The 26360-nt window shown below is 36.5% G+C and overlaps 1 protein-coding gene across 1 annotated transcript; it reads left to right on the forward strand.

Moving 5' to 3' along the window:
* Positions 1 to 6405: 6405 nt before the first annotated feature.
* On the forward strand, positions 6406 to 14009 carry LOC145124032 (glycerol-3-phosphate acyltransferase, chloroplastic-like). The gene is made up of 8 exons (XM_079059249.1): positions 6406 to 6615; positions 12311 to 12369; positions 12439 to 12571; positions 12692 to 12777; positions 13027 to 13109; positions 13178 to 13278; positions 13358 to 13471; positions 13899 to 14009. The coding sequence occupies exons 1-8, from the start codon at positions 6406 to 6408 to the stop codon at positions 14007 to 14009; spliced, it is 897 nt and encodes a 298-aa protein (XP_078915375.1).
* The last annotated feature ends 12351 nt before the right edge of the window (positions 14010 to 26360 follow it).

A 26360-nucleotide genomic window follows, 5' to 3' on the forward strand; every position in this document is an offset into this window, starting at 1 on the left:
AAAATAACAATTTTTAGGGTGTTGTTTGAATAATTGAAGTATAAAAATCGAAGTTTTGTAGAATGACCACAGGATCCACAGAGGGTGCATCGACTAAAGCCTTTGAGGAACCGGAATAGCTCTGCGAATATGAGGTGGCATCGGTAAACGACAATTTTTTTTGGGGGTTTTAAGGATCCGCAGAGGCGTCTTTGCGGATCTTCTATATGTTTTGCAGATTCTTTATTGCTCTGCGGATCTGCTATTCCTCCTTACTCGAACACAGTTGGAGGCTATGATTTAGGGTTTAGGCAGTCGATTCGCAGAAGGAAGCTGCGACGTCGATTCTTGATCGTAACGGACACAACAATGTCGCGGCGAGCTCGATTCATGTAGCAACTGCACTCCGATGTGTTATCCGATGGATATGGAACTCAAGTAATATTTCATTTTTTTCCTAATCTTTGTATAAACTCGAAAGTAGAAATTGATTATATGACTTGGAAATTGATAGGTTAAATGTTATATATAAAGATGTATGTTTGTTAGGGTGTAAGGACTGGAATCGAAGAAATATGAAATCGATTTTTCCACTGTTTTTCATCATGAACAGATCCGCAGAGGCCCTCTGCTCAAGAACAGATCCGCAGAGGAGCCCTCTGTGGAACAATAAATGCCTCTGCGGAACGATATAAATTTTTTTCTATAATTATTATCTCTTAAAATGGATTATTATCTCTTAAAAAGGACCATTGAATATTGAGATAATTTTATGTTGACTATATGTAAATTAATATTAAAATCGATTTCCAATTATTTCTGTAATTTGAAAAAAAACATTGAAAATTTCTTTAATTATTATTAAAATGGACCATTTATGTAAAATTTATAATATATATGGGACCATTTCTATAAAATTCTGTAAATTTGTTATAAAAAAGGGACAATTAATTTTGAAAGATAATTATTCGTGTAGACCATTGTAAAAAGTTATAGAATAAAAACATTATTTTTGTTGCATAAAATTGTTAAAAAACAATATATAAGTACAATGCTATAAAAATAAAAGTACAATGCTATTTAAAATTACTTTTCAGTACTATTTTTTAAAATTTGGCATATATGTTTAATCTTTTGCAGCATAGTTTGCGTGGATGGGCTGCAGAATGTACTTTTAAAGGGGCGTTGGAGACTGTGTTGAAAAAGTACATTACAAAACTAAATAGTAGGCAAGTTGAATTATTTCGAGAGACAGCTTTTGGGATCTTCATTGGTATGCCTACCCCGAATGGTGACCCGATGCTCTGTCATTTGATGATGTTGCATGAGGTTCGTGATGTTGACGTAGCCAGGGCTGGAAAGTTTCGGTTCGAGGTACAATGCAGGGTGGTTGAATATGGTGAAATGGAATTTTGTTTGATTAGCGGTTTGAGATTTGGACCGTATGTTGATATAATAAATACAAAAGTTAGCACAAGTTCAACATTAAGGAATCGGTTGTTCCCTAATGTGAGAGATGAAGATTTACAGCCGAAAGATTTAGAAGACTACATAAAAGGGCCAACATTCTCGACGTGTAGCGATGAGGATACGGTAATGGTTATGCAAATGATATTTTTATTGAGGAGTCTCATAGGACGAGATGGCAATACGTGCATTCCGTCGGCAGTGTATGAGCTAGCCGATAGTCAATATAATTGGAACAGGTATTAAATTTATTATTTATTATTTATTTATAAATAGTTGATGATTTATATTAATTATAATGAGTACGATAGGTTTGCGTGGGGTACGTATTTGTGGAGGTATAGTGAAACACAAATACGATTATGGTTTGGTAAAATCTATAGATATTTACGAGATAATGAGGGCGAGGGTTACACGAAGATGATGAAGTATACGGTGACCAGTTTTCAGCTTCCGTTTAAGGTTAGTTTTAGGTGCAATCACTTATATTTTTTAAGTGCTTATAAGTTTGGACAAAGCATAATTTTTTGTCGTAATACTAGGCATGGATTTTGGAGACATTTCCTGAAGCTTTGAGGTTTGCGCATCACACATAAAATGAAATTCCAAGAATGAGAACACAATTATCTCTCGAGCAATGTTTACGTATGTTAGACGTTTCAGTGGTATAGTTATACATTCCTTATATTAATTATATATAGTTAAAAATTACAACAATTTTATATACTTAAATTTAATTTTTTAATTTTGCAGGAAAATAACATCCCACGTCATTTTGAACCAACGCCTGTTAAGATCCATTTTCCATTCTTTGTGCGTTATGTAAGTTGGACTCTAGACAAAGTGCAGTCGCCACCGCAACAACAGAGTCCTCCTAAGGAGCGGTCTTCATCACCGCAACAACAGAGTCCTCCTAAGTAGCAGTCTCCATCACCTCACCCGTCTCAGTTTCAGGGAGCAGATTACACCTTAGGCTCTCATTTTCGAGGAGGAGATTACACCTCAGCCTCTCATTTTCAGGAAACATACCACATACCTCTAGAAGACAGTAAAATAGACAAGTTAATGGGCATTCTTACTGAATTGAAAACCACAATCGAGCACTTTCGGAAGAGAATGGATAATTGGGAAAAAGATAAACAATTTGGTGTGAACGATATGGAAAAGGTGGATGCGGGGGAAGCATATTTTTCGTGGTTTAGATCCAGAGTCAGATCATACGTATGTGCAGATGCCACCGCCTATTGTTGAAGTTAATGATAACATAGTTACACCGTTAAAAGGGCGGGTAAAAATGAAATTGAAATTTTGTAGGGAGCCTTACACACAGGTATAAAATTAAGTAATTTCTATTTATATAGTATATAATCGTTCCAAATTAATTAACATATTGATTTTGTAGGTTCCGTCGACAGAACCATTGAAGAACAGAAAATGGAAAAAACCGCAGAAGTCCAATAATGTTGCAAAAAGACCATTACTATTGGACAGTTATGCAGATTGTGATGATGAATTTTGGAAATTGTGGGGAAAGAACATAGGAGCGATATTTGTGGAGCATAGACTTTTAAGAGGTATTGACATGAATTGGGAATTTTGGTTAAGTTTACTTGGTATTGGCTCTGGATGGTTGCTCTCTGAGGTAACACACATCCCTTATTTTATATTACAAAAAGTGTTGGATAATTAATTGTTCAAAATGAATTTTTTTTCTAACACGCAACATTTGGTTATCTGGGCGTCCCTGCTCAAGGAAATAAATCCGTTGACTGGTAGGTGGACGATTATTAATCCTGAAGGCACGACTTTGGAACATGGGAAACAACATTATTTGAGGCGTGTAGCATCTGGGATGGTTGATGGACCACATTTGAAGGATATTAATCGGGTTAGTATATTTATTTATGTGTATATCATATAATATTAAATTTATATATATATGTATATATATATATATATATATATATATATATATATATATATATATATATATGTATATAAATTAAAATATGTATATATCTAATAACTTATCATTTTTTTTAAGGTTTTAATTCCCATCAACATACCGCACCTACATTGGTATTTGGCTGATATGGATCTCCTTACATGGAAAGTGAGCATATATGATTTAGCCGAATGGTGTGGTTTCTTTAAAAATATGCGGGTGACGGTAGTTTCAAATCGTTGTGAGATAGTATATTAAGTTAACTAGACCACATATCATATTGGGCCCATTTTCCCAATAGACAGAAACCTACTGAGGTGGAATTCGTTAAAGCTAAACATGTGCCGCAGCATGAAAAAGTAGAAGAAGGAGAAAGAGGGGATTGTGGAGTTTTTGTGTGCATGTTCATGGAAATACCTGCATCGGGTGTACCAGTGGAGACACGTCAGTCACATAGAGATACGGGATTTAGTTACCGTAATAGGATGGCATAAATTATTTGGAATAGTAGACTTTGATTGTATTATGATTATTGTTTTAAGAATATTTCTTATGTTTTGATTATGTTATTTGAAATAGTAGACTTTGATTGTATTATGATTAGTGTTTTAAGAATATTTTCTTATGATTTGATTATGTTATTTGGAATAGTAGACTTTGATTGTATTATGATTATTGTTTTAAGAATATTTTCTTATGTTTTGATTATGTTATTTGGAATACTAGACTAGTCGTCCCTAATTACCAATTGTTATTGGGATTTTACAAAAAAAAATACAAAATGCAGCACATTACCACTTTAGGAAGACTTTACAAAACATACAAAAAAACCTTCACATCCCAATACATACAACTACACCAAAAGCTTCACATCCCAACACTAATTAGGTAACTGAAAACCAAAACAAACATGAGATACCAAACAACTAGAACAACTACCAACAGCTTGAACATACGTATGCTCTTCTTGGAATCACACATCCCCTTCTCCATGCTTGCCACTAGACTCTTCTCCTTACTCAGGAGAATCTCCAACTCAACATTCTTAGTCCTCAAGTTTTTTATGACGCCAAGATCCTCTTTGGAATCCAACTGCTGCTTCATGGAATAGATGAGGTTTTTGTAGTAACCATCTTCCAGTGCAACATCTTTCCATTCAAAGTAATCACATTTCCTCAGACATTGTGTTGAAGAATCGAAGGGGTAAAAAAGAAATGAATGAGGTCCAAATCGGGGTTTTTGACACATCACTTAGCCACGTAATAACTGTTTTCTGTGGATCATTGTACTCCTCTGCGGATCAGTGCACACCTCTGAGGATCAGTGCACACCTCTGAGGATCTGTGTACACCTCTGCGGATCAGTGCACACCTCTACGAATCTGTGTACACCTCTAAGGATCAGTGTACACCTCTGCGGATCAGTGTACACCCCTGCGGATCTATGTACACCTCTTAGGATCAGTGTACACCTCTGCAAATCAGTTGTAGAAGTTATAGACGTATTTAAGTGTTTTTTTTGTGAGTTTGTGAGTTTCAATTACCAGTAGAAGTTTTTTTTTCGTTGTGTTTGTGGAGACTGATTTCTATAATGAGTTTTATTATTTAATGTATGGGAGGGTCATGGCAGCTAGTTAATGGAGATGAGGTTTACGTTAGAAATAATGTGAAAAACTATGGTTTAAATCTTCCTCCTAACATTGACCATGAAATGTTATTACAAATGGTTAGAAGTAAGCCAGGTGTGTTAAATAGTCATATATGTTTGTCTTTTAAACACACGAAGTTAGGGTATGTCATGGAGCTTGGAGATGAAACTGATGTATTTCAATTGAGACATGTAGTGTATGAATCAAAGAAGACGGTGCATTTGTATTTAATGGTGGTAGGTGAACAAGCTGAAGAACAAGCAGTGGTTAACAACCAGTTTAATCAAGCAAAAACTAATAGAGGTCGTATAGAAAGTCAATATGATGGAAACAGTTCAAGGGGAAGAGGAAATGTAGTCCCAGTGGGTTATGAAAAAAAAAGTTTTGGTTACTGATAAATTTGTATCTGATAATGATACTTTTGTATCAGAAAATGATAAAGAAGCAAAAGTGGGCATGACTGAATTACAACGTCTAAATTTGTTCGAGTTTGGAGAAGTTCCTGAAATTGATGATCGAATATGTGAGGAAAAATCAAATGAAGGGCGGTCAGATGATGAGTACACCCAACGAAAAACTGCTTTTAATCCATGGTAGTGTATTCCTTCTATTCCTGATTGTCCAGAACCTATTCTTGAACGTGGACCATTTCATAGTTTAGGTCCGAATGATAAATTAATTGTCTATCAAACCTTATAACACCAAAAAAGAGTTAGCATTTGTTGTTAAATTCAAAGCCGTTAGAGAAAAGTTTTAGATAAAGGTTGAAAAATCTTCAAAATCTCGGTACCAGGTTGTTTGTATGCAAGAAAATTGTCATTGGGGTTTATACGCATCTCTCATTATAGGAACAAAAATGTTTGAAATGAAGACGTTTAATGACGAGCATACATGTTCTTCATTGCTTATACACCCAAATCATAGGCAAGAAAATAGCGAAGTTCTGGGAACCATAATACATGACATTATGGGTCAAGGAAGTTTGAGAGTTTGGAACCCTAAGGATATAATTAGAGTTATGAATGCTTTGCTACAAATAAATATGAGTTATTCACAAGCGTGGCATGCTAGAGAATTTGCTTTGGGATTGATGATGGGGACCCTCGAAGAAAGTTTCTCCAAACTTCCAGTTTATTTTCACAATCTGAAGAAAAATAATCTTGGTACAATGGCGTACATAAAAACTGATTCGGAGGATCATTTTGAGTATTGCTTTTTCGCTATTGGATGCGTTGTAATATATTTTTAAATATATGTGTTATTTTTTTAAATGTTTATAAACAAATTATATTGTTGACATATTAATGGTTTTTTATCGTTGTTGCAGATACGTGCTTTTTGAGAGTGTTGTAGAAACGTTATTATTATGGATGGTGCTCATTTGAAGGGAATGTACAAAGGCACCATCTTGCATGCAGTTGCCATGGATGACAACAATCAGATCTTGCCTGTTGGGTATGGAATTTTCCCAAAAGAGACTACGGATTCTTGGACATGGTTTCTTGAAAAACTACATGAATGCATTGGTGATGTGGAAGGTCTGACAATGGTCACATATAGGGCACCCACAATTGCTGTAAGTATTCAAAATGTTTTTCCAAATGATTGGCTCAGCCAACATAGCCCGAATCATGGCTTGTACTCTAGCCATTATGATCAGCTCAGGTCCAGCTACCACTACAGGTACTGGCTAAATCACTTGGGGTTGAGGCTGCTGATTCCTATTTCCGTTCGCGTTTCCGTCTCCGCTTCGGGTTCTTGCCATTTCGATCTATACACCAAATCAGATGTTCAGTGCGAAATGACGAGAATTAAGATAGGAAATATTTTATTTACGATCGACGTGTAAACCTCCGTATCACTCCAAAAAGTTACATTCCAGTTCTAATACCGTAATTAAACGTTTAGAAATCTGAACACATAAAGTTTCCAGATTTGGTCGGCAACAGACCATAGATCCGATCAGACGATAGCATCATAAAATATCACAATTCATTTAGCATATAAATGCATGTTAGGCATTTTCCCTAAATTAGCTAGTGCTTGTGTCTGTTCAGGTGTATTACCTAAAATATATTAGACACACTCCTCACGATCATCACTTAAAATTTTAAGTTTAAGTCAAGAAATAAATCCTTATTCCTAGTTCGCTTAAACTAATGCTCTTATACCAACTATGACATCCCCATTTTCATAGACAGAAAAGACCAATTTTGTTTATGCTTTATAAAAATCAGAGTACCCTTTTTAATAAAAATGTTATGAAATTTGTTCCCAGAAAAACATGTTAAATATGTTATCAAAGCATTTCCGAAGAAATGTATTTTTATTCATTTTCAAAACATTGGGATGTCATCGTCAATACACAGACATAAGCATAAACAGAACTTACATTCATTTACACTAGTGATTTACATCTCTTTTAAATCTCTCAGTGTAAAGTAGCTTCATATCGACACTTGTGATACAAATAACTTGAGTGGGTCAGGTTAGGAAACCTGGTGAGTACATAGGGTTTTCAACCTACAATAATATAATTATTATGTTTAAACATCAAACAATCAACCCAATTAACTATCCCCATTCTCTTCTTTACTCTTAAGGATCTACCCTAAGAATCAGCTATTCCTCGTTCATTCATTCCTAAGGATTACCCTAAGGAATAGGCACGAAGTCCATCATCGCCAGGGTTTACACAACAGGCACTAAGTCCATAGTCGCCAGGCTTTATACAATAGGCACTAAGTCCATAGTCGCCAGGGGTTTATGCAATAGGCACTAAGTCCATAGTCGCCAGGGTTTATACAATAGGCACTAAGTCAATAGTCGCCAGGGTTTATACAATAGGCACTAAGTCCATAGTCGCCAGGGTTCATACAACAAACACTAAGTCCATAGTCGCCAACGTTCCTCTATATCAGCTTTCATTCCTCATCATTCATCTACCCATGTTTTACCCAACATATTTCGTAGATATAAAATACATATACAGTTTAAATCATTTTAAAACATGTATAAGATCGTTCATCCAGCATAGATAGCAAGTATACAGACAATATGCACACATAGCACATAATTTATATAAAATACTTCATATCTATGTGTAAGATGAAAGTAACTATGAACTCACCTGTAAAGGTGGTGATTCTAGACTCAGACAACGCTTCGCTTCTTTAAAAACAATTTCCTTTGATGAAACCTAATATTATTACCACTAGAGTTTAGTCTAATATTCACCGAGACATATTAATAGTCTTAGCATTATTACTATTATATAAGCGTGAAAACAATAATTTTCACCCACTATGTACAAACAGGGGCCAGGCATGAAACACCGGAGGGTAGGACCATTTTGGCATATAACACTTCTGAAATCCAACAACCCAAGCGGCCCTTCAAACCAGATTCCCCGTACCGCGAGTGGTTAAAAAGATATTATAACGACACTTATATATCTCATAATAATAGCCCAAATATTTATTATAAGTTCCTAATAACATTAATATATTTAAATAAAAGCTATATTTAAAATAGGGTAGGCGTATCTCACTTACAGCGGGTTTTATTAAAAACGGGGCTCTGCGCGGACCGAGCTTCTGAGCCGAAAAGCTCTTTTTCTCGGAGCCGTCGGGCGCTACAGGTCTTCCTTCTAACACTAGATAAGTGCTAGGGAAAAACCTTGAAGGTTTGGGAGAATTAGAGAGGGAAATATGAGAAAGGTGTGAAGAAAATGGGAGATTTGCGCACCTATTTATAGGCTGCTAGCGCCAAGTACGATGAGCGTACTCAAGAATTACGCTGAGCGTAATGGGTTTTTAAGGGTTATGCTAAGCATACTCAAAATTACGCTGGGCGTAATGTGCCACGTGTCGCAATCTCATGCAAAGCCGTGGGGAAGAAGGTGCGGCCCAGATTGTGCCACATGTCACTCGCAGATTACCCTAAAAACTAATTATCTTCTAAAATCAGTAACTTTCACATACGAGCTCCATTTTTGACGTTCTTTATATCGACGCGTAGGTGGGACCGTACTCTACAACTTTCGTTTAGACTCCGTCGGCTAATTTTGATATTATTTTTAAAGTTATATTTTTAACAAGCTAGGACATGAATAGTCCGTTAAAAATTCATAACTTCTTCATCCGATGTCCGTTTTCATTTGTCTTTTTACCGTTACGCTACTATTATCGAGATCTTCGATTCACGTTTAGGTTGTGTCGGCTAAAAATGGGTCGATCTACTTTTCGAATTCCGGGCTGTATACCGCTAAGCCTAAACTTCGAAAAATCATAACTTCCTCATATGAAGTCAGATTTGGGCGTTCTTTTTATGCACGCTCTCGGTTTAACGTATGCTACGACTTTCGTTTAGAACTCTAAGGCTAAAAGTCACTCTGTCGTACATTCACTATTTACGTCACGCAGTGTCGTGCCGGTTTTGTCGCGAAACTTCGACATGCCATAACTTCTTCGTTATAACTCGGATTTCGGTGTTCTTTATATCTATGGAACCCTTGTGACATATGCTACCACTTAGTTAAGATTATTTATTCTAAATAATCTTCTATCGAAAAGTCTTTTTCGACACTTATTGTCTCTAAATTAAATAGCCCGAATCTGTGGGCGTTACACCTTTTCCTCGCAAGGTGTACTCCACTTAAGCTCGAATGTCATGGCCCTCTGGCCCCACAATTTACCATATCCACTCTCAGTCTGAACAACCACAATCGGATAACCGGTAAAGACGGAAACACACTCCAATATGAATCATGGTACCCAAACCATGTTATCTCCCCTCAACCTGCTACTTAGAACCTCTGGAATTCTCCTTGTTTCAAGTATGGGTCCTCTGCTTTCAGTAGTATGGGTCCATAATACCTTCCACATCTACCCATGCTTTCCATACAGATTGTCCCAGATTTCCTAAGTAGCTGCTCAACCTTCTCGATCAACCAATCCCATTCCCATGCTCGCTCCTCAGCGAATACTTACCTCTAAATAGCGCACTCATTGGATTAAAATTACTCCTTAGGCTCTCCTAGGTTCTCACACTTCTCTGCCATCAATTGTTGAAGGACTCCTCACAATGTTAATTAGATACTCTAGCTAACTCACGTCACTAAGTGAGTTCCACAAAGCACAAAGCAAGCAGCATTCGGGCATCGAGTAACCTCCACCAGCACATGAAACCACTCTGGCATACAACTCCACTTGCTTTATCCACAACACAAAAGGCATCATCAAATTCAGTCAATCCTACCTCTCACGGGTATCTAACTACTCTGTCAGTCGACCCCTCAACTGAACATCTAGGTATCTCTCCCAGATTACTCTTAGACTCAAAACTACCTACTATATACCCCTACTCAGCACACATACATAGAAAATAGCAGACAATGTCAAACAATAGCATCCTCCTAGGCTAAGGCATCATGACCCAGACAACTCTAGCTCTAAATTCCCGAAATACCTAGCATATCATCTAGCATGCAACTCTAATATCTCATCTCATAATATAAAAAAGTAAGTGTATTTTGGGAAATCACCGTTCGGGCTCTTGCTGATTGTATACACTACTTCATCTCGTTTCCTCTTAAAATATTTTGCTCGTTTAGAAAGTCATTTCTTTTTAGAAAAATTCCTCAAATCCCCAGTTTGAGTCCAAACATACCCAAGGGTACATCCGAATCCCACAAACCAAGGCTCTGATACCAACTTGTAACACTCTAATTTTTCAATTAAAATTTTCATTTTTAACTCCACCCAAAACACAGTTAAACACTTCTCATAATCAATTTATAAAATTATTTCAACAAAAATCATAAGACTGTTTGTCAAATATCCAAGAATCCTCAAAACACAATCAACTAGCTGGTGTGTACAATCATGTCGACGCCTTCCTGCAATCCTGAGATGTACCTGAAACACATTTACACAACACTATTAGCATGAAGCTTAGTGAGTTCCACAAAACACCACACACAAATAATTAGCCTCTCATGGCTATATCTCGATAAGGAACCTTCGGTCATGTGTCTCAGTGAAGACCCTCCGGTCTCACGACTCGGTATGGACTCTCCAGTCGTGTGTCTCAGTGAAGACCCTCCGGTCTCACGGCTCAGGTTGGACCCTCCGGTTATGTATCTCAATGAAAACCCTCCGGTCTCACGGCTTGGGTTGACCCTCTGGTCCTATCTCAATAATGCACACTACAAGAAAACTGGCCTTTAATGACGCACAAACCATGAAACACATGGTTTTATGATACGCTAAAGTGTGTGACCTAAAAACTATGTCAGCTCTCACAAAATTTGAAGGATAGAGGACACACATTTGTGCGTGCCCTAAAATTAGTGTCAAATTAGTGTCCAAAAAAACACGGATGGCGCATATGATAAAATGTGTGTCATGTACACACGTCGTTTTATATTTTTTTCATAAACACGCGCTTTAGAAGCTCACGGGGGAAATGAAATTCCAATGTTTGAAAAACCGCCATGTTCTCCTCTACCTTCTTTCCATCGTTCGTCTCTCTCTCTCTCTCTCTCACAATCAAATACAAAAAAACCTTCAATCGGAGAACCACAATGTCTCTCTCACCGTCACTGCTCTTTTCTCCCACAACAACATCGCACCATCACCAAATCTCTGATCTCCGACCAATGTCTCCACCCATTCTCTGCCCTCGCTCTAATTCGCTCAGTCAAATATCCAAAAACGAACCACGGTGCGCTTCTCCTTTCTCTTATACCATTCGGCAGAAATCAAGGAGTCTCGTGGCTAAAATTCTATATGGGGCCACAAAATCGACTATTGTTGGAACTAGGGTTCCGGTTCTTAGTGAAATCGAAGTTTTTTTGGTCACAGGCAATGAAATTGAAATCAAAGGGGTACAGCTGTTGGAACCACGACTATTGTTGGAACTAGGGTTTCAGTTTATAGACCCTCCGTGTACTTCTCTCAATATTTAGTTCCTCAAGTAATGAGTCCTCCATGCTCACCGCCATTAGCCATCACATCCCTGTGAAGCCACCACCGGATGGAGAACGTCGCACTACACAGCTATGCCAGAAACCTTCAACCTCTCAGCTACAGGTTCGTTTTTCTTCTATTTTTTCCTGGTTTCCTAATATATTTCACCGAAATATATCTCTTGATTCAAGGAACTCCATATGAGTATCATAGGCGGAGGCACATTTGTCTCTGTTGCTCTGATTTCACTTCAAAATCTCAGTCTATATCATGTAATTATTGATGCAATTTATCATGTAGTTGCATTGGGGAAAATCGAGCATGAAGCTAGGGAGAATCTTGAAATGTCATCTGAACTTGTTAAATGGAGATTTGACATATTGACTTTAAGACATTATAAACATCTAAATGATTATGCTCTTATACAGGTATGGAGATTTGAAATTGCATTATCCAAAAACAGAGCTCCTTTCTGGAATTCAAATTGAGCTAGAAGCTGAAACACTGTCAAAACCCATAGCTCAATCAATGGAAGAGCTGTATCACAACTACAAAAATGTAGTAAACCTCTTTCAAGGGCTTGACCTGTACTAATCCTTTAGTTTTAGATACTGATTTAGTGGATTTTATATTTATACATTGTGAGTTTTATAAAAAAAAATTATCATTCTTTTCTTTTAGGTTCTCAAAAGTAGAGATCCTTGTGCAGAAGATATTATGGTGTCAAACATGCGTGTAGCTTTTGATCTTATGTTTTTGGATGTGAAGTTTTGACCATTTGACCTAAAACATTGATTTATCTTGATGATGATTCATGAGCCTCGTCTCTGAATGTGCAGGAGCCATTTGAATTTTCATCATATCATCAAGCTATTCGGGTAGCCTTTGACTACTATACAATTGGTCAAAGTTGTATTCGTCCTTAAATCGATTTTAGGTTGGTGAATTTTTGTTTATTGGTATTTCATTAAGCTATATTTATTATTGACATTCTGAAGCCTAATGATATTTATCAGGGAATCATATGTTGGAAATGTCTCCCTTTTCACTAAAATAGAACAACAGCTTAATCAGGTTCCTCATTCTCATTCCCATAATTGTTTCTATTATTCTATATTATATGAATATGATTAGTTCAAATCCTAATAATTATTATTAAACCATCAGGGAGAATATCTGATTTTGATATCAAACCACCAACAGAAGCAGATCCAGTTGTCATCGCCTTACTGCTTGAAACAACAAATCCCCATATATCTGAAAACATAGTAAGCTCACCTCACCCGATGTCATCGCCTTCCATACTTCTATTTCCTTTTTTAGTGACTTCTTTCTCTTTTGTATCAGGTAATGAGTGAAAAAAACTTGCAAGATGAAAACACGAAACCTACACCTATGCTTATATCGTTAGTGTTACAGAACTGCAGGGGACACGTGGACCATTGGGTTAAGTCATATCAGGTATATGCAATCCTACACTTATGCTTATATCATTAGTCTTTTTTTGATTTTCGCCGAGGGGGTGATTCTAATAAGGTGTAATTCCATTCAAGAAAGCTCAAAGATCTTTAAAAATATGAATGAAAAAGATACCGTTTCATGGAACACCATGATTTCGTCTTTTGTCCAAAATTGAATGGATGATGAAGGCTTAGAACTTGTGTCTGAGATGCAAAATCAAGGATTTCTGATCGATGATGTCACGATATCCGCTGTTTTAACTGCAACATCCAATCTAAGAAACCGTGAAATTGGAAAACAAACACATGGGTATCTTGTTAGACATAATTGGAAAACAACAACATCTAAAAGCTTCAAAGACACGAGATTCCTTGTTTGTGTTTCTTCACCTTGTTTGTGTTTTCTTACTATGTATATGTTCTTATAGGTACCTGCTCCTGCACTAAAGGAACATATTGCTTCTGTTACTGGTGTATTATCTAAACAACAACATTTAATCTATCGTGGAAAAGTTCTGAAAGATGATCAGCTCCTTTAAGCTTATCGTATCCTTTTCCATATCTTACATTTGGCGATGCCTAGTGGTGATCTATTAGAAAAGCTAAATAATTTGTGCTCTTTTTGTTCTTGTTATTGTTAGAAGATTGGATTATGAATAGATTCAACAAATGAGTCACTATCAACTAAGTGTACCAGTTCTGCAAAATGTGAAGGAGTAATATACACTTTCTACACAACATGATTGCAATCCAAGTATCCAATTGTGTGTTATTCATTCAAACCCAAAATAATCACAGGATTTATAAAACTTTATAAAGCCATCAGTAAATCACCTAACTCTGTGACACTTCCTAGTAGTCTTAAGGGTAGGAAATAAGTTGAAGTACCAAACTGCCCCTATATTCTATTTTTTGTTTAAAAAATAGTGATTTTAAGAGTTTTTTACGAAATTGTCCATGCATATTGTTTTTTTGATAAAAAAATAATGATTTTAACAGTTTGTACCAAATTGCCCCCACATACAATTTATTTGGTTAAAAAATAGTGATTTTAAGAGTTTTTTGATGAAAATGCCCCTATATACTATATTTTTAATAAAAAATGATTTTAAGATTATTGACAGAAGATTCAAACTAGAGACTTGGAGCTAGGGGAGCAACCGAGGTGAAACATCATAAATTTTTCAGGGATATCAATTGGCATACACTTGCACTACAAAAGGTATGTGTTTGTGTTTTGTGTATGCATGTGAATTGTTTTTGTACTGAGATTGGTTTTATAATTATGATTGGATATCATAATTATAAAATTTATTAGGATTAGTGTGATAAATTTGTTTCATATACAACTTACTAGATTGTGATAATGCCATTTGCTTATACTGTCTTTTGTACCAGGGCTCTCATAATAGGATAAATGCATGGAAAGTTTCAAATGGTGGTTGTCCGACATACCAGCCATGAGATCAAGGTGAAAATTTGGTCTTTTCAAATAAGCTCTTTTTTCTGCTAAAGTTACACAGACACCCAACAATTATTACCGTTTTTATACTCTTGACTAATATTTATAACAAGATGTTCCTGATGAATTTGCATCACTCACACTCAAAAATAAAATCCACCATTTTTGCTTGTGATTTGTTATTCATGTGGTGCGATTCCCACATGTCAGCAGGTTGATGAGTATAGAGGTCATGCAGAAGTTAGATCACAATCTTGTGTCAACTACTCTTTTAGTAATTTCTCCTTCAAGGTACAGAAAAGGACAATGTACTTTCCTTTCATTGTTTTATTGATTTAGCTTAGCACCTTAACTATTATGTGTAGTATGATTAAATTTAATCCTTGTATATTTCGTTGTGTTTCTACATAATCTGTCTCAACTTGCTTCGATCAAATAAGATTTTCTTACGAAAGGGTTGAAAGATGATTAGTCAACAAAACCGAAGAAATAGTCAACCTGGTCAACGCACAAGAATGAAATCAAAGGGGGTATGGTGGTTTCATTTGAAGGATGTAAATGTAAGTACTAAGTATAGTTATTCTCATTTTTACATATTGGGATTTGTTGGTTTATGTGAATCTAGTGGTTGCACTACTCAAATTTGTAGGTCTTGTTGATGTGCATAGTGTCAAGCAAAGTAGCTCGGATGCTGTGAAGTTGGGCAACAAGTTCTTGTAGTTCAACTATTATTTGTTGATGACTTTCATCTCTTTCACATTTGATGTATTACATTTGTCTACTATTGGAATGATTATTTGTATGACATTAACTTTTGTGCAATGGATTGTATTTTTTGTATATGGTATTTAATTTTCTATTATGAGACATTAAATGCAAATTTAATTTTAAAATTAGTAAATCTATAAATAAATTTTTTTAAACATTTAAAATTATGATACGCAAAAATGTGTGTCATCTTCATTTATGACATGGCCTTTCTTGACAACGGCTTTAATGATACACATTGAGTGTCGTAAATGCGCGTCGTACATGCATGTCGTAAATAAACGACACGCAAAAGCGTGTCGTCTTTTGTTATGACAGGGTCTTCCTTGACATGCAAAAGCGTGTCGTCTGAGCGTTTTACGACACGCATTACGCGTCGTAAAAGGTTGTTTTTGTAGTAGTGGCACGAGATAATATACAACATAAATCACAAAGAAAAAATGTATAATATCACATACCTCAGTATAATCATATAAGACCCTCCGGTCAGTAACACAAATAAGACCCTTCAGTCGCACACTAATTACCACTCAGGTAAGTATAGTGAGAAGACTCACCACGCAAGTAAAGCAGATATGTCTCGCATTCAAACTGTAGGTCTAGACTCCGCCTACATATATCACAATCACCTCTAATTAACAATTTATATGAATAACTCCAAAACTGCTAAGCTAACTCCTTTACTATATCTCAGAAAGGGTAAAAGACCATTTTTACCCCTCCATGGTCTCCAAGGTGCACCACTTGACCAAACCCTAAAAGTCAATGGAAGTCATGTCACACCCCCGAACCAGGACGACGGAAACGTCTAGGGGTGGATGACGTCATTATATAGTATCATAACAATTGAATATAAATGAAACATAGCAACCAAACGTCATACATTGAGATTACAAACTTCATAAGTTTACATTGTAATTGTTCAAGTGTTACACAAAAGTGACAATAATTGTAAATTTCCATATTGCAGAAAAATATCCAATTTCCATGACTCTAGTACTTGCTTATTGAATCCCTGAGAATACAAGTAGTTTTGAAAAGCGTCAACATAGATTGTTGGTGAGTTCATAAGCATTTTTGTATGAAAAACGGTTTGTATTTATTTTGTTTGAAAAGTATTAGTTGTCTCCAGAAAATCCGATATTTTCTATAAAGGTGAAATGCTTATCAATGTCTAAGATTTCGTGAATGTATGCATGAACTTTTATATCTTCTATATGTATGTAATTCCCCAGAAAATCCTATATTTTCCGATGTATGAAAAACTGTAGTCTTGAAAACCTAAGACCGGAAAGTGTACTTAATAATGGTGTGTAGTTTTATACTTTTTATAAAACCGATGGAGTGTGTGTTCCCTGTAAATCCACACAGTATTGTTAATCCCTCGGTGAGTCATTATATCCATGCTTGATGTGACGGTTATGCCTTTCGTGACATTCTTCAGGCGTAGGTTATCATTACAGGACTTAAAGTGTACACTAGGAAGGTACGGTGAATATGGTGTCTCACTAGAGCATTAACGATTTTATGTAGAGTTCCACTCCCTTTATTGAATAATGAAATAACATTAGCAGTGCAATTTCATGACAGATTCTTTATGACACGCAATTTACAAAATTTTGTAACAGAGTGTTTTATGACACACGATTCTCTGATTTCATGACATGCAGTTTAATACTTCAAGCAATATATATATTATGACAGCCAGTATATGACACGTCTGTTTTCCTGTCATAAAACTGTTTTGGAGATTTGTGCTTTTACAGTTTCGTGACATGCATTTTATGACATACAAAATATTTCGTCATAAATCTAGTTGTAACATGTGGTGTGAAAATAGCGTAATATCTTGGGTTTTAAACCATCAAAATAATGGCTACAACATTAGATCATTTTAACTAGAAAAGTTTATTATTAGCAAAATTTCCAAACTTGTAGTTTTGAACAACTCATATTTTATTATTGATACTTGTATCACATAGTGAGTTTTATTCTTGAACATCAACTTATATATGCAATTTTTTTGTGTAGATATAAAAGTGTTAGCCACATCTTATACAACAATCATTATACTTTCAAATAATAAGGATGAAACTATCAATTATTCATAAGATACTCATGGTTTTGAGTTGTATTCCCCCCTCCCCCCTAAAAGCATGAAAAACTCGAAAAGTATGGGGGTATGAAGCTCACCTTGGTGTTTTCGAATCGTGGAAGGGAAGAATGAAGTGTTCTAAGAATTATGCATATGAAAATTTGTGTGTAAATGGTATATGACTAGCAAAATATAGTGTGAAAACACTAGGAGTTGATAAAATTACCTACCAAATCTCTAAGAAACACTTAGATGATGAAGACCTTTGAAGAATTTTGACTCTTGTTCTTGAGAGAACTTTGAATACGGAGATGAACTATCAAGAGGGAAAAAGGGGTTACAGAGAATGAAGACTGGAGAATGGAATGTAGGTTCATCTAAACGTGGCTTAAATGAAAAGGTTTGGTATTGATATTTGCTGGTCAATGGGATGTTTTGCATTGTTGTTTTCTAGGTAAGAAGGTGTAAAGCTGACTTCCTTTTCTCAAGTAGATTTTAACGTACTAAAATATAATAGAAAACTACCTGGAACTACTTTTCATGAAATATTTTATGTGTTTATTGTCATGGAAAAGGGGGTTTGCGGCCAAGGGATGGTCGTAATCACTTGGTACTCTTTACAATTGGTGTTTTCAGCCATAAAGGATCTAAAATTGGGTTTACGACCAAGCTTTGGTCCATTTAGGGGTGTTTTCGGCCCACTATGGACCAAATAGAGGTGTTTATGGTCAATGTTGATTTCCATTAATGTGTTTACGTTTTGGATGGTTTTCATGAATGTATATATGCTTCTAGTGATTAGGAAACTCAAAATGATAATCTTAAAGTTCAAGCATTCAAGGTTGCAACATAAACACAAGCCCTTATGTCTATATCATGTGATTCTTGTTTGATTTGCATAAATCATTAGGGTTTAGTGTAACATGAACTCCAATATATATTATAAATCATCATTGTATCATAGATAAGATTTTTCATATACAAGACCCCTTAGACTTGGTTAACCCGAACTTTTAGTTGTGACAAGTCAACACTCCATGTTGAATCAACTCGTCGTGTGCATCTATGCGACTCGTCGAGTTCCTTCTGTGCTTAGAAAAATAGGGAAAACTCGAGTCAACTCGCCGAGTAGTCTCACCAACTTGTCGATTCTGCACAGTATACAGAACATCGAGGAAAACCCTAACCAACTCGTTGAGTTGGCTCAACAACTCGTCGAGTTCCTTCAATCATATCTCTCATTTAGACGTCTTTAAGCAAGACTAAGGCCCGAAACTCTAGATCTAGCCTCTTAAGGCTGAGATACCACGTAAAGATGCAAGATTTACGTCCATGCATGGCCCTTTAGGGGCTAACTCGCCAAAGCAATTCTCAACAAGGACTTTAGGCCATGGAGATTGTCCTAAGCTTGATAAAGCTTGAGTCTTTAGGCCTTAAGGGCCTAATAGTATCCAGATCGGAAGTCTCATCTCCATATCATGCTCACAACCATAAATGACTCAAGGAGAAGCTAGAAAAGGGCCATAACTCTCTAATGGAGAGATCTAACAAACAAGTGATCAAGTTCGAGGCTTTTTACCTCTAAATGGCCGACAACACTGAAAGAATGTCGGATCCAAGGACTCCTTCGCGTTCCAAGCCTTTTACTCCTCAAGCTCCTTCAAAGAATGCACCAAAACACACACTCTTAGCCTCTCTCTCTCTCTCACACACACACACATACATATGATAACAACTCGATTAGGGTTTCTCTGAGGGTGCTAAGGTGATGAGGGAGGCGAATGGAGGGCTTAAGGTCCTTTAAATAGGGTGCAAACCCAAATAATTAGGGATTTCTCAATCAGCTCCAACTCGTCAAGCTGGTCCCTCCAAATTGTTGAGTTGGTTCTAAAACCCACGCGGCCATCTCAGCCTCTACTCGATGAGTTGAGGCCTCCAACTCGTCGAGTTTCCCTATCACGAAGAATATTTAAACAATAAAATTATACTGGGAGTCAGGATGTTACACGGTTTTGCCTCAAAACTTCGACAAGTCATAACTTCTTCGTTATAAGTCAGATTTCATCGTTCTTTATATGTACGGAACCCTTGTGAAATATACTATAACTTAGTTAAGATTATTTATGCTAAATAATCTTCTTTCAAGAAATCATTTTTGACGCTTATTGTCTCTAAATTGACTAGCCCGAATATGCGGGCGTTACAATTATCTCCCCCTTAGGATGATTACGTCCAAGAATCATCAACGAAACAGGGCTTGCATAATGACTCCATACGTTATCTCTTCATCCTAGGTAATAACCGTAACTTCTATGTTCCTTCTAATAAGTATCTAACTCTTGGACTTCTTAACTACAGGTGGTGCTCAATCTTGCACCCGCTCTTTATCCTATGTTGGACTTTCAATCATAACCTTCGAGTTACAAAACTGATCCTTATTAGAGACTCCTACTTTTTCTTAAAATAACTTAACTTAAGAGAAGGTCTTTACTTCGATTATTATGACAAACCGATGGGTCATATTCTAATGACCTCATGTTGTATGATGCAACACATAGACACAAGTCTTTTAGAGTCAAATTCCAGAATGGAATATCCCTTACTTCAGGTTCTAATTTGATAACAAATTCATTATTTTTATATCAAATTCCTAGTAGGCATTAGCTTCAAAGAAATAACAAATTCATTATTTTTATATCTATACTTGACGATTATGAGCCACAAACTCGTCGAGTAGGGACGAGTATTTCGACGCGGGACTTCAGGCCCACTCGACGAGTTGGGAGCCCCAACTCGACAAGTAGGGCCGCTAGGGTAAAACCCTAATTTTTAGGGTTTGACACCTTATTTAAGGACATTAACATCTCCTTGCAGCCTCCCTCATCACCTCCCATAGTCCAACAAACCCTAATTCGAGATCTTGAGATTTGTAAGTGTGTGTGAGTGAAAAAGGAGTGATTCCTTGGTGTTTTCTTGAAGGAGTGGAAGCTAGAAGTGCTTGGGTGAAGAAAGGAGCTTTAGATCCAGAAGAAGAACTCCATTTCCAGTCCATTTGAGGTATAAAGTATGTACCTTGTCTATATGCTTACTAGATCTCTTCATGGGGTACTTTAGGGCTATTTGGAGCATATTATGGAACCATTCATGGATGCAAGCATGTTTTAGGGTAATAACTTCAGATCCAAAGTCTTTGAAGGACTCCATGGCATAAAGGTGCCAACTTTATCGCCATGGGAGTCCCATGCAACATAAGAACCACTTTTTAGGGCTTTTTGAGCTAAATAGCCCATGCATGAACGTAAAGTTTGTGACTTTGCATGTTATATCGATCCTAGGAGGCCAGATCTATGCTTCGGATGCATTAAGCCCGACTAAGAACGACTGTATGGAGTTGGACATTAGGGGACTCGACGAGTCGTACATACGACTTGTAACACCCGGAATCCGAAAGACCAAGAAAAGAAAGGAAAACCCTAGTTCAAGAGGGCAACTCGTCGAGTCCAGGGAAGAACTCGACGAGTCGGAGAGGTTTCTGAGTCGCGGGTTAAGTGCCCGACTCGGCGAGTCGGGGGACCAACTCGGCGAGTTAGTCAGGGTTTGGGAAACCCTAAATCCGGGACTTGTGCCCTATTTAAGGAACTTCACGCCCACCTCTCAGCCCCCTTATCACACCCTAAAGTCTAGAAGCAAAACCCTAGCCACCTAACTCCATTTCTTAAGGTTTTGAGTGTGTTTTGTGCTTGGAAAGAGGAGTTGGAAGAACTTGAAGCCATCAAACTTGAGTATAAGATTTAGATTTGGGATTGTATCCATCTTTGGCAGCCTTCTAAGGTAAAAAGTTCTCAACTTGATGATTCAAAGCTTAGATCTCTTCTAGTTTGGATTTATGGGTCTTTTTGATCCCTTTAAGGAGGATATGTTACCCTTCATGGATTGTATGCAAATCATTCCCTTTTTCCAGTAATATTTGGCCCTTAGAATCATAAAAAGGGTCTTGAATCCGTTTTTGTCCAAGTTATGGTCATGTTCGTGGAAGTAGATTGCTAAAACTTGAGTTTGGGTCCATTTGAGGTGTGCAAAGCCATCAAGTCATCAAATTTATACAAATGGATCATGGAAACGATTTGGATCTGTATTTTGGAACCATGGATCTGTGAAATCAGTTGATTAGGTTAGATCTGCATGGGACTTTGCGAGTTCATATAGGAACTCGACGAGTCTAATCGAGGATCCCCGTTATTGTTCATGGGACTCGGCGAGTTGGCAGGGAAATCGACGAGTTGGATCATCCTGTCCCGTTTATGATTGAGTTGGAACTCGGCGAGTCTAAGGTTAACTCGACGAGTTAGTTCGTCTAATCGCGATGCTGAGTTGTCTGGGAACTCGACGAGTCAAGAGGTGACTCGGCGAGTTGGATCGCGATTTTAGGGTTATTAAGTTCTAGAACTCGACGAGTTGATAGGATGACTCGGCGAGTTGAGTCAACACGGAGCGTTGAATTTGACCATTGAACGTTGACTTTGACTTCGACCAAGGTTGACCTGGCTTGACTTTGAGGACATTTTGGGACTAAGTGTCGTTTTGGTATTGGTAGCTCGGGGAGCCAAAGGAGCAACAGTGCGAGGAATTGCCAGTTAGTAGCCGGAAGGGTATCAGCAGGGTTTAGCAGTGCAAGGTGAGTCTCCTCATTATGTGAATGGGTCTCAGGCCACAATGACAGTCCATGTAGTTTATGAGTAGGAAGACCCATGGGTTAGCCCTAGGTACTGTATGCTAGTATGTTATTCCTGTTGGATTAATGTCTAAGTCCATAACTATAATTGGTAAGACTTGACCCGACCCGGCATGGTCCATTTGGGTTGCATGGCATCATGCATTTGGATAGACTATAATGAGAGAAATAACACTTAAGGTTGGTTAATATATTATAAGTTCTAATATATTAATAAGGTTATTTAATTAGTATTGATCAAGAATTAATTAAGTGATCAAAAGGAGACTAATTAAATATATGGGTTGATTGTGTAAATCATTCATTCTTATATATGTGGGCTTGTGATCCAAGATTCCTTATGTTGGACTAAGTCCATGGGGTGACCCATGGATACTCCATGGAGGTTAAAATCCATGGAGCATAAGGAATGGGTAAAGTTATGGTTAAAATGAAGAGTCTAGTTCTAATTAAATGGTTTTATGACTCCATAACTTGTCCTCAAGTTATGGAGGTTCAAGAGTCTCTTCATTAAATTAAAAAAAAAAAAGTGTAACCTTAATTAGTTCCATAAGTTACAATAAAAAAAGTTTTTTTTTTTATTAATTAGTTTAAAGTCTTCCATAACTTGTCCTCAAGTTATGGAACTTGAAGAGTTTCTTTTTTTTTTTTTTTTTTTTTTTTTAATTAAAACTACTTTAAACTCATAAGTTATGGAATTAATTAGTTTTGAATAGTTTCAAAACTTGCCCTCAAGTTTTGGAATTTGAAAAGTTTTCACTTATGAATACTTTAATTCCAAGTTAGCCCTTAGAATTTTAAAAGTTAAAATTCAACCCTTATACTTTATAATATTATAAGTTAATAATATTTATATATATGTATAAGAGTAAAGTCAGTCTTACCGTTAGTAGGCCTCATTCACGAAGCCAGTCTATAAGGGGGGTATAAGGTTACTGCCTATAAAATGACACTTTAATGGGTGTCCACTCTCACCCACCGCTTCCTTGACTGGTGGAGGGTCGTTAGCCGAACGGGTAGGACAAGGACTATTATTCTCCTTTCATTAAAAATATTAATGATAAATACTAAGTAACTAAACTCTTATTAATACCCAATCTTAGTTACTTAGGAAAATGTGAATTTGGTGCTAACCCATGAAATTACACTTTGCACTTTGCTTAAGTCGTTAGTGAAGCGTGTATGGTTAACCGACACACTAACCTGGACTTAACAAGGTAGGCAAAGGGTAACTTAATATTTATCATAGTATCGGTGGAGCGTGTGTGGTTAACCGGCACACTGATTAAGGGGTAAATATTAAGGGTACCAAGTATATTTGCATGGTTATTCACACCTTGTTTTGTGATCCTTGGCATCCCAGTCACAAAACCTGAAGGGCACACTCGAGATTGAAACATGCCTTTGAACAGTTCAATGAATCTCAAAGATCTAGGACTTTCAAATCCAATTAAAACCTAATAAATTATTTCGTTTTTCATGGTGGAAATTGGTGAATCGTCATTCACCTACCTTCAAATATTTTATAGCTTGGATTACGGCATCCCTCTTCTAAGTTATAAAATAGTTTGTTGGGTCCTAGCCTTAATATTTCATATTGGGTGTCATATTAAGGAGTTTAAATCAACTATCTTGAATATCTCCCAAAAAGATGTCTGGTCTAGACATTTATGATCTTCCCAAATCTCTTGAAACAAGCTTTCCTAAATGAAGATGATGTCCCATGGATATCATACTTCTTTCACCTCCTCCAATTATTCTCCCTAACCCACAAGTTCCTAAAAAGTTTAAGGTCACTCAAGCCCTATTGGCAAGGCAAGGTCTAGGTGTGATCACATCTTGGATGTTAAAGGAAGGGGCATTGGTTACGAAGCTGCCAAATTTACCTAAGGATGTTAAAGTCAATAAGTTTGGCTCTACTTCAGGTAAAGTCCATTGTCTAACTCTATTAAGTACATGCTGATTCTGATCGCAAAGATGGATTTCAATCGCATGGTTTGGTGATCAGAATTTTGGGCTATTACTTAAGAGTTATGATATTTATATTGCTTAGGAATAGATAACAACAAGGTTTTCATATGGATTGTAAGGATAAGTTTTTCCACAAAGTTTTAAAATAAAAGAAAAAGGTTTTGATTTTATTTATTTTAAGTATCCTTACAATGGAATTTGTGAAAATTTGTTGCTTATAAGATTCCATTGATAGCAATATTGGAAAAATGGATTTGATTCTTTCGGTTGTGGTAGTGTCTAATATTACCAAATAAGGAAAGATTCTCATCACCCAAGGTTCAATTGGACCGAAACTTGGAATCATGCAAGTTGTATAGTATGATGAATGAGAACTTTCAGCTTGGAAAATTAAGACTAATTCCTTATGTGAATAAGGAAAGGACTAAGGGATCGAGTGCACATTCTTGTGCACTGGTCAAGTCCACCACAAAAGATCAAGAAGACTATTCGTTATGATTTACTTAAGTTCAGTAAATATGGTTATACTTATAAGTTTAAGTATAAGTCTGTAGCATTGGAGAAGTTTCAATGTGAGACAGAACGAATAAGAAGAATCAAAGTATGGCAGAAAGATAAAAGTTTCTCAAATCTGAAAAGATGGGAGAGTACTTTCGCATCATGTTTTGTGATCATCTTAATGATTTAAAAAAATCATGTCAAAATTAGTCATCTAAAGTCATCATAGTGTATTCTTATGACTAAGAAGAGGAATCTTGAATTGTTGAAATGACTAAATCAAGAAGATGGGTCATGCTTTGTTCCAAAAACAATTCTTAGAGTCATACTCCAAGATTGTAATTTGAGTGACACATCTTAAAGAAGTTTTATTAACACTAGTCAAATGTAAGAGTAAAAGGTTTTCTACTCTTGTACATTTGAAATTGGAAAGTTGTGATGTTTTGGATAAAACAAAGACCAACTTAGGCCAATTGTGTGAAGTGTTTGTCTTGATTAGAATCCACACTATCTCTTGAATATCTGACAAGAAAGTCTTATATGTCAAGAGGACAGTGGGAGTGTGAAAGGTCTTGAAATTCTCAAGAACTAATCAAGAGTAAAACCTAAAGTTCTTCACTAGCACACGACTTGAGGTTTATAACCTATCGTGTTGACATGTCTGTGCCTATTCAAGTTGGCTTTGCATAGGAGTTCCGAGAGTTCTCAATTGGTTGCACAACTACTTGGAAGCAATGGCAGGCCCTTGAGCAGCCAAATGGCAAGAATTTAAGATTGCACAAGTTTAATCAATATGAGTTTGGATTTGTCACTAACCTTGTCTTGTGATTATGGTTTTGACAAATTCGCATGGATAAGAACACATACACTATTAAATCTAAGTGTCATAAGGTTTCTCTCCGATTCATGAAAATTATGGTGAGGAAACACTTTCACTAAGTAGATTTTAGCTAGATAGCAATTGTGATATTTGCATTCTCAAAGTCGTTAGTGGAGCGTGTGTGGTTTACCGGCACACTAACATGGACTTGTGAGAAGTGGCAAAGGTCTAAACAATTGAGACTATGATTACGGCATCCCTTTTCATAGTTCTAAAATTGTTTAGACACACATGTGAGCTATCTAAGAGAGGTGTATGATTTTGATAAAGTTTTATCAAAACAATCTAGTATCAGAAATCTGAACTTTGGTAAGAAAGTCAGCTGATTTCTGAGTACATGTCAAAGCTAGTGGAAGCATAAGTGTTATGCTAATAATCATCATGTTAGTGGGAGCATGATAATTATGACAAAGGTTGCAAGTTAGCAATGTTAATTATAGAAAACAAAAGTTTCAATTCGTGAGGTTGCAGGGGTTGAAAAAGT

The sequence above is a fragment of the Lactuca virosa genome, chromosome 1 (genome assembly GCF_052849685.1).
Source record: "Lactuca virosa cultivar CGN04683 chromosome 1, Lactuca_virosa_CGN04683_v6, whole genome shotgun sequence".
NCBI lineage: Eukaryota > Viridiplantae > Streptophyta > Magnoliopsida > Asterales > Asteraceae > Lactuca > Lactuca virosa.

What these genes read in the sequence shown, in the direction of transcription:
- LOC145124032 (XM_079059249.1), top strand. Translation starts at nt 6,406, where the DNA reads ATGGATGGTGCTCATTTGAAGGGAATGTACAAAGGCACCATCTTGCAT. An exon ending in CTTATGTTTTTGGATGTGAA is followed by an intron (nt 12,778 to 13,026) that starts GTTTTGACCATT and finishes GATATTTATCAG; the next exon opens with GGAATCATATGTTGGAAATG. An exon ending in TCATTCTCATTCCCATAATT is followed by an intron (nt 13,110 to 13,177) that starts GTTTCTATTATT and finishes TTAAACCATCAG; the next exon opens with GGAGAATATCTGATTTTGAT.